Genomic DNA, 13257 nt, shown 5'->3' with positions numbered 1-13257 from the left:
AGTAACTATTTTGATTGTACAACACTTGGAAAATTTTATTTATTGAGTACGTGATTTTGCATGTTGGTGATGAATTCGTACATCACCTTATTCGTTTCTCCCCTTCAAACCTGAAATGACTCTTCTTGGCACTTTTCCAGCCAGGGGTGTTGCATATGTGGTTGGACAGTATATGCATCTCCCTTGTCCAAGGCGTCACCTTGTTATAGTACATAAAGACGGTCTTCCTTTAACAAACCCATGCTGATATCCACAGAGAATACTACTGTTATCAACCTATTTCTGTATCCTACTTGTCACCAATCTCTAGTATTTTCACCACAACTTCATATATACAGATTGGTCTGTAATTTGTAGCCACAGCCTTATCACCACCTTTATGCAGTGGAAAAATTTTACCTTCTTTCCACTAGCCCTTGGAACTTGTGCTGTTGTAACTATTATTAAACAGGCATGCCAATGCTGCTGCCAATTCCCTGGAACATTCTCTTAAGATGCATTGTGATATGTCATCAAATCCTTTTGCCTTATTAACACGAAGGTTATTTATTTTCTCAAGTACCTCTTGCTCAGTCACAATTAAGCCATCCTCTCCTATATCCTCACACCCTTGCTAACCGCACTCTCACATGGCTTCCATTAGTGTCCCCTTGTTCTCTCCCTTCTTGCGATGTACTGAAAAAAGTCTTCAGTGTCAATCCATAAAACCCTTTTAATAACTTAAATGCTTCTATCATGTTTCCTATTTTTCCCCTTTGAGCAATTTTTGAAGCCCATAGACAGTCAATCAAGAGGATCCAGAGATGAGTGCTGTAATCTTTGTCACTCACCTCCAGATCCTCTCTACAACTTCTTCATACCCATGGAATCTGGATGTCCAGATCTGTGCACAGTAGGCCATATGTGGCATTATAAAATCCTTACTTAGGAGAATGGTAACCTCTATATCTCTGCTTGTTAATGTATTCTTCAACGACCACATATTCTGATGTGCTGATTTGGTTATCTTCTCAATATGCCCTCTAAACTTCAATTCCCTGTCCACAATCATACACAGGTTCCTGGCTTCATCATTTCCTGCAGTTCAGTTCAGTTCCATCAATACAGTATGCAGCTTCTGATCTCTTCCCAAAGTGCATCATGTTACACTTGGCCACATTAAACTAGCAACCATTTACCTTTGCCCATACTGCTAGTCTGTTTAAGTCTTCCTGCAGGATCTCTGCATCTCCTTCATTTACCTTTGCTCTTCCCAGTTTAGCATCATCAGCAAACAACTGAATATTTCCTGTCAATTCATTTTCTGTATCATTGATATACAAATTAAACAACAGAGGACAAAATACTGAGCCCCATTGTATACCACCAGTCAGGTGCCTTCTGCTGAACTCAACTCCTTCATAAACCACTCTTTGATATCAGTCAATCAGCTATTCTTTAATCCAAATCTATCCATCCACATTTGCTCAAATTTATGCAACAGAATTCTGTGTGGAATCTTGTCAAAATGCTTTTGCAAAGTCTGACAATATCACCGAGTAGCCATTTCCCTTATTGAACGGAATTGTTACTCGATTATTAAAAGTAAGCAAATTACTAAGGCAAGACCTACCCTTCACAAAACTATGCTGTCCCTTATAGAGTATCATATTCTTATCTACCCAGTCCTGAATTCTGTCCTTCACCATCTCCAATACCTTAATCACTACTCCTGAGATGCTGATTAGCCTATAATTTGCCACTTCTGTCTTCAAGCCTCCTTTATGCAAAGGGACTATTTTGTCCTCTTTTCCACTGGCACATTTCCAGTACTGAATCTTAAATTAAACAGCTTGGTTCAAAAAATTCGTTCAAAGCACCAACAAGCTGGCCTGGCTGGCCAAGTGGTTAGCATATCTGCTCTCCAGCCAAAAAGCTGTGGGTTCGTATCCTGTCATAGGCATGGATGTTTGTGATGGTCTATGAAAATTGGACAGTAGATGGCATTGGTGTAAGTGATACAGTTTGATGTAGTTGGTGAATTGAGTGGTGGAAATAAAGAATTGTAGAGTAGGTGCCCTCCCTCGATGAGTCCATGAACTCCTTGGAGGTGTCACACAATAGTAATTTTTTGAACCATTATACCTTTAGTCTCCAATCAGTCAATATCACACCAGGCAATGTCAGATGTGATATTGACTGATTGTGTGAAGTTGATTCATTGGTTAGAGTGAAGTTCTCTGAAAGAAATATTATCACTGTTTTCTGTTGCCAAGAAAAAAAAAGCTTTTTATTCTAGAGAGGGACAATTAAAAATTGCTATGTCATGAGTATAAATCCTCCACTACATCTTAGCCAGTCTGTGCAGAGATCTCAAATTCTTTGTACACATGCACACCTAAAAACAGAAAAACTTTCCCCCACCTACACACAATACACTCATTAGTTGAATCAGTGTATTGTAATTATGAACACCACCTTCCTCATCCTGGGCAACAAGAAGAGGACTTTTTCCTTTGGATACCTTCACATTAGTTGATGGTACTTCCAAGTGAAGATTATGCCAGAAGCTTCCAAGACAGTAGGTGTAGCATGCCACTGTATTTAGAAGACATATATATACATCAAATGTTCCATAAAGGTAATCTAAAATACTGGTGCTCTTGAATTTAAAAGCTTTCTGGATAGCAATGAGATAACGAACTCAAGATATGAGTCTCTCACATCCTCTTGGATGCTCCAAGAGGATGTGAAAGCAAGGGATGACCTGGGATCAAGAGGAAACAGTTGGAATTGAAAAGGGTTCTGAAATGAATAAACAGAAAGGGAAATGGCCCCAGTCGAGCATGGAGAGATCTCATCGAATGAGTGGTATCAGTGGAACTAGCTGTAGATCCAAGAATGAGCTGTTGTATTTGTATACAAATGCTAGAAGTGTAAGAAACAAGGCAGATGAAATGGTTGCACTAATTGAGTCTGTTCACCAAAAATTGTTGGAATAAGTGAGACATGGTTAGATGAGGATGACATCCTTACAGGAATAGAGATGGAAGGGTATAATATGTTTTGTGAGGATAGAAGGGGTAAAAAGGAAGGGGGAGTGACAGAGAAAGAGTTATGTCCATACAAAGTAGAGATGCAAAAGGGAAATAGTGCCAGTGGTTTCGAGGCAGTATGGTGTGAGATAGAGGTGAATGGAATGAAATACTTGGTTGAATGTTGTTATAGACTAGGTAATGTGGATGGTAATGACTATGAAATGTATAATCAAATTAGCCAAGCAAATAAGAAAAAGGGTGATCATTATAGGCGATTTTAATTATGGCAAAATTATAGCAGTATAGATGATGAGATAGCAACTCGAAGTAAAGAAAATGAGTTAATTGAGATTTTGAGGGACAACTACCTGAGACAGTATGTAACAGAGGGCACACGAGGATTGAGGGTCTTGGATTTGATCATCTCATCAGAGGATGTAATTATAAATGAAGTGTCAAATCACCCTCCAATTGGTGAGTGACCATGAGGTGATCACCTGGGTGGTTGCCAGCAGTGTGAGGACCTCTGTAAGAAAAGGGTATATGTGGAACTACAAGGGGGTGATTATGAAGAGCTCAGGAGACATCTTGCAGGTGTAACATGGAATGAGGAGTTAGCTGGAAAAGAGATCAATGCAGCTTGGGGGAGTTTCAAAAACTACTTAGTAGATGCAATGTCTAAATGTATACCATGGGTGAGAAGGTTAAATAAGGTAGGTGTGAAATGGATGAATAAAGAGGTGAACATTAAGCAAGAGATACAGAGAGAAAGGGCATTATGGAGGCAGCATAAGAGAAGTGGAAATAACTAATTCCATGAGGATTACAAAGACCAGGCAAGGCAGGTGACTTGGTTGGTGAGGGTTGCTAAAGAGAGGTACGAACAGCAGTTAGCTAATGAACCCAAAAAGAATCCTAAGGAGTTAGGATTCTTTCTGGAGTTCTTTCGATATGTAGCCAGCAAAAGAAAGAATGATTATAGAAAGATGACATTGATTAGAGAAAATGTATAAAGACAGCTGTTGCAGAAGGTGTGGTGGAGATACTTAATGAGCAGTTCATAAAGGTCTTTCAATCTTGTGAATGTGACTTCATGGAGAGATTGAGAGCAGTTGATGATGGGGAAGAGAGACTGACTGTAAGCGAGCATGAGGTGTATGGATAGTTGAGCAAACTAGATGTAAATAAGGTTGTGGGACTTGATAATATATCACCACATATTCTGAAGGAATGTGCCAGGGAGTTGACGTCAGCCTTGACATATTTTTTTAATACAAGTCTTGCTCTGGGTCAAGTTGCTAAGGAGTGTAAGGAGGGCAAGATTGTGTCATTCATAAAGAAGGTGATAGAACTCAAGCATCAAACTATAGACCTATCTGTGCATCAGGTGTTGTAGTTCAGTTATTATTATTATTATTATTATTATTATTATTCAGGCCTCCATGTAGTCAAAAGACTCATTGTGGGAGGGCCTTTCTAAGAAACACGAGTCTATCAAAACTCATCGAGGGAGGTCCCTCCTCGGAAACACAAAGTCTATCATACCACTCCTTAAACTCATTGACCATTCTCGCTCTCACCACTCTATCAGGCAATGCATTCCATGGTTCAACCATCCTCCATACAAAGAAACCACTCCTCACCCTCTTTCTCACAGTTTCCTTTCGTAACTTCCAGGGATAGCCCCTAGTAATCACTCCTTCCCGCTATTCAACCAAGCGAAAGAACTCCCCAGTGTCAACCCTGTAACCACCTCTCAACAGTTTAAAAGTCTCAATCATATCATCTCTCCTTATTCTATCCACCAAACACTCCGATCCTCATAACTAACATTGTACAGTCCTGACACCATCTTTGTTATCTGCCTTTGTACCCTTTCCGCAGTTAATTTATCCCCTTCAAATCCTGGAGACCAGATCTGAGAACAATAGTCTAAGTGTGGTCTGATCAGAGTCTTATATAATGGAATGATAACCCTTTTATCTCTGCAGGTCAGTGTCCTTCTCATTATTGCAGCAATCCTCTGTGTTACTTTCACTACCTTTGCAATATGTCCCCTAAATTTCAGGTTTCTATCAATCATCAACCCCAGATCTCTTGTTTCCTCTACTTCCTCCAGTTTAACTCCTCCCATCAATGTGTCCCAAACCTCAAGACCTTACATTTTGCTGCATTAAACTGACATCCCAATTCATTTGCCCATCTATTTAGCTTGTTGTTGGAGTTGTTGGAGAAGCTGTGAGACCTAGGATTCAGAATTGGGTTGACAACAATAGTATTATCTTTAACGGATAGCACGTATTTGCTAAAGGGAAGTCATGTTTTAGTAATCTACTTACTTATTACAATAAGGTGACAGCTTCCAAGGACAGAGGAGAAGGATACACACAGTAATATACTTAGATTTCGCAAAGGCTTTTGATAGATTACCACATGATAAGTTAATTGTCAAACTAGAGTGGATGGGGTTGGATGTTGGATTGGAGACTGGCTATCTGATAGGTATTAACAAGTTGTATGAGGGGGGGGGGGGGTCAATATCCAGGAAAAGGAAAGTTACTAGTGGTGTGCCTCAGGAGCCTGTTTTAGGGCCATTACGATGTAAAAATAATCATAATTTAAAATTCTGAATATTTTTACGAATTGTTTATGTTAGAATGTTTATTAGTTTTAGTTTCATAACACGCATTGTCGGCACTTGCGATGTGCCCGTTATTGAAATTGTTTTGTCAAAAATGATATGTAAAGCATTTAAAAAATTGATGTACTTACCGGATTTGAATAGTTGTGTTACTTTAAACAATTTTTTTGTAGTTTAAAATATTAAGTATTGTGTTTTATGAAGACATTCTCTTGTCGCTAATGGAGACGTGTTAGCCATTATACCTAGTTTCTTGCTTACCACTTTCATGGAGTGCACATGCTCGCCGAGAAGCTTGATGTGTGATTGACAGCTGACAGAAAGGGTTCGGTATCGAAGCAATGGGAGAGTAAACAAGATAGCATTCGGAGAGAAATTAGAACACAGACCGGCAGATATTCAGATTCGGAGGAATTTGAGTTTTTTTTATGTGACAGTCGGAGGAAAATTAATAGTATATTCCGAAAAAGTATTCGTGGAACTATGAAGTTTCAAAGTGGAATAAGTATTGATAATTAAAAGAAAATATTGTTATAGATGTTTAAAAAGGAATATTCAAGGAAACGCTAATTGGCAGATTAGTAGTAGATTCCAAAAAGGGAATCGTAGAACTGTGAGTTTGTAAAGTGGAAGAGTTAAGACTGTCATTAAGCATTAGTGAATAAAATAAGAAATTGCTAGTCACGTTCTAAAGGAATGTTCGAGGAAACGCTAATTAGGAAGTTTTCATCTGTCTTAAGGACGCTGGATCTAACTATTATTTCTACTGAAGAGAAGACAGAATTGAGTCAGGAAGAATTAATGTGTGCTACATGAGTGATGAAAAAGGATCCTATGAAAATGAAGAATAAAGTTATATATCTTCAGAAAAGGGTTTTGACAGAGAAAGAAACTAGCTATGAACATTTTGTCATTGTGCAAACAAAGTGTTTAGTCTAGTCTTAAGTGTAAGTTTATTTTTAAAAGGCCTTGGATCCAATTAATTTTGTAGTTAGTTATAGTTATGTAAAGTTGTTTGAAGTGCATATATATTGTTTTTGTTATATTAAATGTGTTTATTTTGTATTTTGGTCTTGAGTCAGTGATTTATTTGGGTTCTGAAATAAATAGTAAAAAAGAGGTCACCAATCGGAGTGAACCCTTGTGCAATATAATATATAGGTACACTCGGAAATAAATTAAAAATAATTGTTAGAAAAAGAGATTGATTAAAAATCTCCTCTCTATATAAATAAACAAGTAAATGTCTTTATATTGACAGTTACTAGTGGTGTGCCTCAGGGGTCTGTTTTAGGGCCATTGCTGTTTGACTTATATATTAATGATATTGGTGAAGATTTGGATGGAGATATTCAGTTGCTTACAGATGATGCAAAATTGGGATGAACCATGAAGAGCAGAGAAAATGTTGTGACCTTACAAGAAGACTTGAATAAATTGAGTGATTTGGCATGGGAATGGGGATGTGAGATCAATGTTGCAAAATGTAAGGTTTTAAAATTTGGAAAATAAAGATGGGATGCAGAATTTATGCTTGGTGAGGATATATTGTCGGAGGGGAGGAAATAAGAGATCTGGGGGTGATAGTCAATAAGGATCTGAAATTTAGGGGACACAGCCAAAATTGTGAAGACAACACAAAGGCTTCTGGGAATAATGCAGAGGACACTGACTACAAATCAGTGTCCTCTGCATTATTTTTTGGAAGGAAGGCTCTTGTTCCATTGTATAAGGCTTTGATTAGGCCACACATGGACTATTATGCCCAGATTTGGTCACCTGGTTTTCAGAAGGATGAAGAGAAGTTGGAAAGGGTCCAGAGGTGACTGACTAAGGTAGTTTCTAACCTCTGGAATGTCGAGTATGAGGAAAGATTGAGAAGATGCAACTTGCAGAGGCTGGTGGACAGGAGGAGGAGGGAAGATATGATAACAACCCCTTACCTACAAGTTAGTAAGGGGTTGTTATAGGATCAATGCTGGAGAGGTTCTACAGAAAATAGTGGGAGATCAGGGGAGAACCAGAGGGCATCCCTGGAAACTGTATAAAGAGGGTGTGAGTAGGGAAGTGAGAAGCAGGTTTTTTTCATGCAGAGTTGTGAATGATTGAAATGCCTTGCCTGTGCAGAGAATTTGAGTGTGTTTAAAGCAATGTATGATGAGCTGTGTGTATGATAAAAAGACCTCCTAGATGAGTCTCTGACTCCATAGGGTATTGGGTAATAATAATAATAATAATATGTGAAGAAGCAAAATGAAAAGCAAAAGCACTTTGGTTAGATGGCGAAAATTAAAACAGCTAAAGTCTTTCCACAGTTCCTTTATTTTTCTTTTTTTTTCTCTTTTTTCTCGTCAGTAAAATAACCTCGGTTGAGTACATTGTAGATGACATGGTAATTCTCTGTGGATCAAATCAATGAAAATTACAAGAAAATTCAGAGAGAGAGAGAAAGGGGGGGTTAACAAGAGGAATTCCTGGAAGTTATACAAGGAGGAGATTTTTTGTTTGGAGGTGGTGAGCAGTTGAAATGCATTATCAGATAGTGTGGAAGTGTAGAAATCATGAATGAGTTTAAGGCATGGTGTGATATGTATAATGATAAGTGGTTATAATCTTGCACACTGAGTCTTACAACTCCTTGTAGGTCTACTGATAATAATAATAATTATTATCGTATTGTTAGTTGAAAAAATTATAAAAATAGAACTTTTTATACTACTTTTGAAATAATTTTGAAGGTGGAGGGAATTATCTTGATTACCTCCCTAGTGGTTTCCATTATGGAAAAATCATATAAATAAATATGTATATGTAAATATGGTTTTGTTGCAAGAGATATACTGCAAATTTTGTTAACATTCATTATGCATGCTTAAATTTAAATATTTTGATTTTAATCATTTAGGTTACTTCTTTTATGGTTGGCGGATCTATTGGTTTTTTTCAAGGTAATATTAAGCTGCTTACAGATGACATCAAAACTCTTAGACCAACATTTATTCCTACTGTACCTAGATTGCTTAACAGGATATATGATAAGGTAAATTATATTACCATTGATGTTGAATTTGTTTTTTACTCAAATTTCACATAGTTATAACTAATCTCATTACTAATAGTAATTAATGATTTGTTACCTACTACTACCTTAGATATTTCTTTTTAATCCACTCAAGAAGTTATTTTAATTAATGGGGTATTGCAAATGAATGTAACAGTATATTTGAACTATACTAAGAAAACAGTGTTTTAAATAGTTTATTGTAGCATTTTTTGTATAATTGTGATTTAATTTTTTTCATCCTGGATACACGTGTTCTTCAGTAGTGTTTGGTGTTGTAATTTTTAATTTTGTTCATTTGTATTCTTGCTACTTGTTTGTGTTCCTACTGCTTTCTGAAAATGGCATCCATAATTAAGCATATACCTGAATCACAGAAAGTGGCATATAGATTGAGTTTTGCCCTGGATTTTTCTCAGTGATGACATTGTCAGAATTGTTTTATGTATGCATTAAAAATGTGAAAGTTTTATGGACTGTTAAAAAACGTTTAATTTTCTTGACCAAAAAGCTCTGGAAATACTTTTATTGGGATTATATTGATCAAGTGCATATAATAACAACTAAGTTATACCAACTAGTTTCACCAACTAAGTCTGTTGGCATCTTCAGGGTACATAACTGATGTACGGCACTAAAAAGTAAAAAACTGTTACAAACTGTAATCAACTGATTCCAATTATATTAAACAAAGAACAGAGTGCGTACAATACATTCATAGAGCGTGGATGATATCACTTGTTGTTATTTAGGAACGTTCTATAGTTGGCACTATAATTCAGTTCTGGCGAGTTGAAGGATCTGATAAGGGTCTTCCAGATCACTGGCAAGATTAGTCCTTGGTTCCTGTTAAGGTATTGTATACAGCGGGCAACTGTTGTGGCCTCCTTAAAAATTCGGGAGTGGAAGTCCTCCTCCATGTAAGGAATTGTGCTTCTTTCCCACTCTATGGTATGGTTCGTTTTTGAGAAATGAAAAGCTAACCCCGATTTTTCTTCTCTGTTATTATTGATGCCACCTATGTGTTCTTTTTGCCTAATTTCAAGGCTCCTTGAAGTTTGGCCGATGTAATTCAAACCGCACGAGCATGGTATGTTATAAACTCCAGCATACTTGGAGAAAGGATGGCTATCTTTTGGAGATCTTAAGAATTGTCTAATCGTTTCTGTGGGTTTAAAGGCCACTCTTATTTTATGTGGTCTAAGGAGTCTAGCAATCTTGTTGGAAACTGTCCCTAAGTATGGAATGACGATGGTAGAAATATAACGTACATCATCTTGTTGTCTTTGTCGGGGTTCAGAGAAAAGTATCTTGTGGACAAGTCTTCGAGGAAATCCATTCATGGTAAGGTTGGTTATATTGAAAGTTTATTTTTCACTTGGTTAGAGTATAATAAATTTAGTTTAATCGTTTATCCAAGTGTGAGCAAACAAAGTTTGCACCTGAAGGTATCTTCAGGACTGGGGTAAGGTGGTACAACACCAGGACAACTCGTTGCAAAGGTGGAGCAAGATACCAACACTCCTGTCTCAGTATCTCCTATAATGCAAAACACATCTCCTTGCGGATATGTCTAATGTTATGCATTAAGGGAAGGGCCACTACCCAGACTAGTTTCAACCTTTATTGAGGTCTCTTCAGTGGGAGCCAGGCCTAAGTGGAGATAAGTGGAGATACCAGGCAGAAGCATTCGCAGGTCATCTGTTTGTAGCTTGCTCCACCTTTGCAACGAGTTGCCCTATTGTTGTACCACCTTACCCCAGTCCTGAAGATACTTTCAGGCGCAAACTTTGTTTGCTCACACTTGGATAAAGGATTAAACTAAATTTATTATACTCTAACCAAGTGAAAAATAAACTTTCAACATCTTTCTCTAAATCCAGAGTAATTTATTAAAAAAGGGTGGCACACCATTTGGCAACTCCTATAGGTAGAGATGACCTGCGAATGCTTCTGCCTGGTATCTCCACTTGGGCCTGGCTCCCACTGAAGAGGCCTCAATAAAGGTCGAAACTAGTCTGGGTAGTGGCCCTTCCTTTAATGCATAACATTAGACATATCCACAAGGAGATGTGTTTTGCATTATATAGGAGATACTGAGACAGGAGTGTTGGTAGCTTGCTCCACCTTTGCAACGAGTTGTCCTGGTGTTGTACCACCTTACCCCAGTCCTGAAGATACTTTCAGGTGCAAACTTTGTTTGTTCACACTTGGATAAAGGATTAAACTAAATTTATTATACGGTTGATTATAGTTTGTAACAGTTTTTTACTTTTTAGTGCCGTACATCAGTTATGTACCCTGAAGATGCCAACAGACTTAGTTGGTGAAACTAGTTGGTATAATTTAGTTGTTATTATATGCACTTGATCAATATAATCCCAATAAAAGTATTTCCAGTTTTATGGACAGTTGCCCTGGTGGTACTACACCAGGGCAACTGGTGTAGTACCACCTTAACCCAGTCCTGAAGATACTTTCAGGTGCAAACTTTGTTTGTTCACACTTGGATAAAGGATTAAACTAAATTTATTATACGGTTGATTATAGTTTGTAACAGTTTTTTACTTTTTAGTGCCGTACATCAGTTATGTACCCTGAAGATGCCAACAGACTTAGTTGGTGAAACTAGTTGGTATAATTTAGTTGTTATTATATGCACTTGATCAATATAATCCCAATAAAAGTATTTCCAGTTTTATGGACAGTTGCCCTGGTGGTACTACACCAGGGCAACTGGTGTAGTACCACCTTAACCCAGTCCTGAAGATACTTTCAGGCGCAAACTTTGTTTGCTCACACTTGGATAAAGGATTAAACTAAATTTATTATACTCTAACCAAGTGGAAAATAAACTTTCAACATCTTTCTCTAAATCCAGAGTAATTTATTAAAAAAGGGTGGCACACCAATTGGCAATTCCTATAGGTGGAGATGACCTGATAATGCTTCTTCCTGATATCTCGACTCGGGCCTGGCTCCCACTGAAGAGACCTCAATAAAGGTCGAAACCGGTCTGGGTAGTGGCCCTTCCCTTAATGCATAACATTAGACATATCCGCAAGGAGATGTGTTTTGCATTATGGGAGATACTAGGATAGGAGTGTTGGTAGCTTGCTCCACCTTTGCAACGAGTTGCCCTGGTGTAGTACCACCTTAATCCAGTCCTGAAGATACTTTCAGGCGCAAACTTTGTTTGCTCACACTTGGATAAAGGATTAAACTAAATTTATTATACTCTAACCAAGTGGAAAATAAACTTTCAACACTCATTGTTTTCTGTCCATCAGCCACTTCTTCTCAAAAATGCCATTTTCTCCAATTTATTTATTATAATAAATAAATAAATAATAGAAATAACTACCACATTAGAATAATAACTTCAATTTAACATAAAGCAAAATAATTATCCAACATTGCAACCTTCATGTTATATCTGAAGAATACATATATATATATATGTTACCGCTAAAGTGCAGAAATCAGTTATTCTGCAGATTATCTAGGTATTGTGCAGATTAACTACGGTGATCCGTTAATATGCGGAAAATTGTTTCATTTCTCAAATTACCTAGGTAATCTGCAAATTACCTAGGTAATCTGCACATTACCTACTAGGCACTCGTTAAAGTGAAAATAAGATCTTTGCTGGAACAACAGCAACATTTCTGTATATTTAAATTAAGATAATGTTATTTATTTATTTTTTGATATCTAAAGAATCAAGTTAATACAATCAAACAATCAACAAATTAATTGATAGAATCAATCATCAATCAATTAATATAATACAAGGAATCAAACGGTTTAAAATATTATTACAATTAAGAAAAAACATATGATAAAATTATGTTTACTTATTAAAAAACCAAACTAAAAGTGGAGGGAGAGGGGGGAAGGAGTAGGGAAAGGAAATGAGAGAAACAAACTTTTGAACTTTAACGATACGGAAGCCGTTAATGTGCACATTACCCAGGTAAAATGCGGAAAACTCTTGATTCCGCATGTTAACGGAGCAAATCAGTTAATCTGCAGATTAGGTAGGTAATGTGCACATTAACGGTTTTCGCACTTTAGCGGTAACATATATACAAAAACACAGCTACATGATGATGCACATGGTTATGTAAAGTCACACTAAATTTGGCAAACTGTTAATAACACTACTAGTCTTACTTCTAGTGGGAAAAAATCTGCTGTTTGACAAGAGATTACTAATAAATAAATTAAAATAAAAAGAGCATTGAGGTGGCCAATATATATATATATATATATATATATATATATATATATATATATATGAAATAAGAACAGACTCCTCCTTTCTTCTATTCCTCTTGCCCACACATGGCACTAGTGTGCTATAGGTCTTGTGGCCTTTCGTGTGTGGATCAGATATTAAAAAAAAAATGAAAAATGAAAAAAATTCAGCTCCTTTATTTCAATAAAGAATTTGAGAATGTTGGTGGGATTGCCTTAATGAGGGGGATTATTATGTTTACATTTGGAAAGAAACATAACAATCCCCGTCTTTAAGG

At 36.9% G+C, this 13257-nt stretch overlaps 1 protein-coding gene across 1 annotated transcript in view; it reads left to right on the top strand.

Annotated features, from left to right (window-relative positions):
• LOC150095885 (long-chain-fatty-acid--CoA ligase 1-like) overlaps nucleotides 1-13257 on the top strand; it is a 335143-nt gene that overhangs the window by 177598 nt on the left and 144288 nt on the right. Inside the window, exon 11 of the mRNA XM_090409654.1 lies at nucleotides 8564-8698. Within this exon, the coding sequence (XP_090265780.1) occupies nucleotides 8564-8698 (135 nt within the window). The remainder of the gene's footprint in view (nucleotides 1-8563; nucleotides 8699-13257) is intronic.

The sequence above is a fragment of the Typopeltis vanoorti genome, chromosome 19 (assembly GCF_054136105.1).
Source record: "Typopeltis vanoorti isolate ZY-2024b chromosome 19, IOZ_Tvanoo_1.0, whole genome shotgun sequence".
In the NCBI taxonomy this organism is placed as follows: domain Eukaryota; kingdom Metazoa; phylum Arthropoda; class Arachnida; order Uropygi; family Thelyphonidae; genus Typopeltis; species Typopeltis vanoorti.
This window is presented reverse-complemented; position numbering and strand designations above follow the sequence as displayed.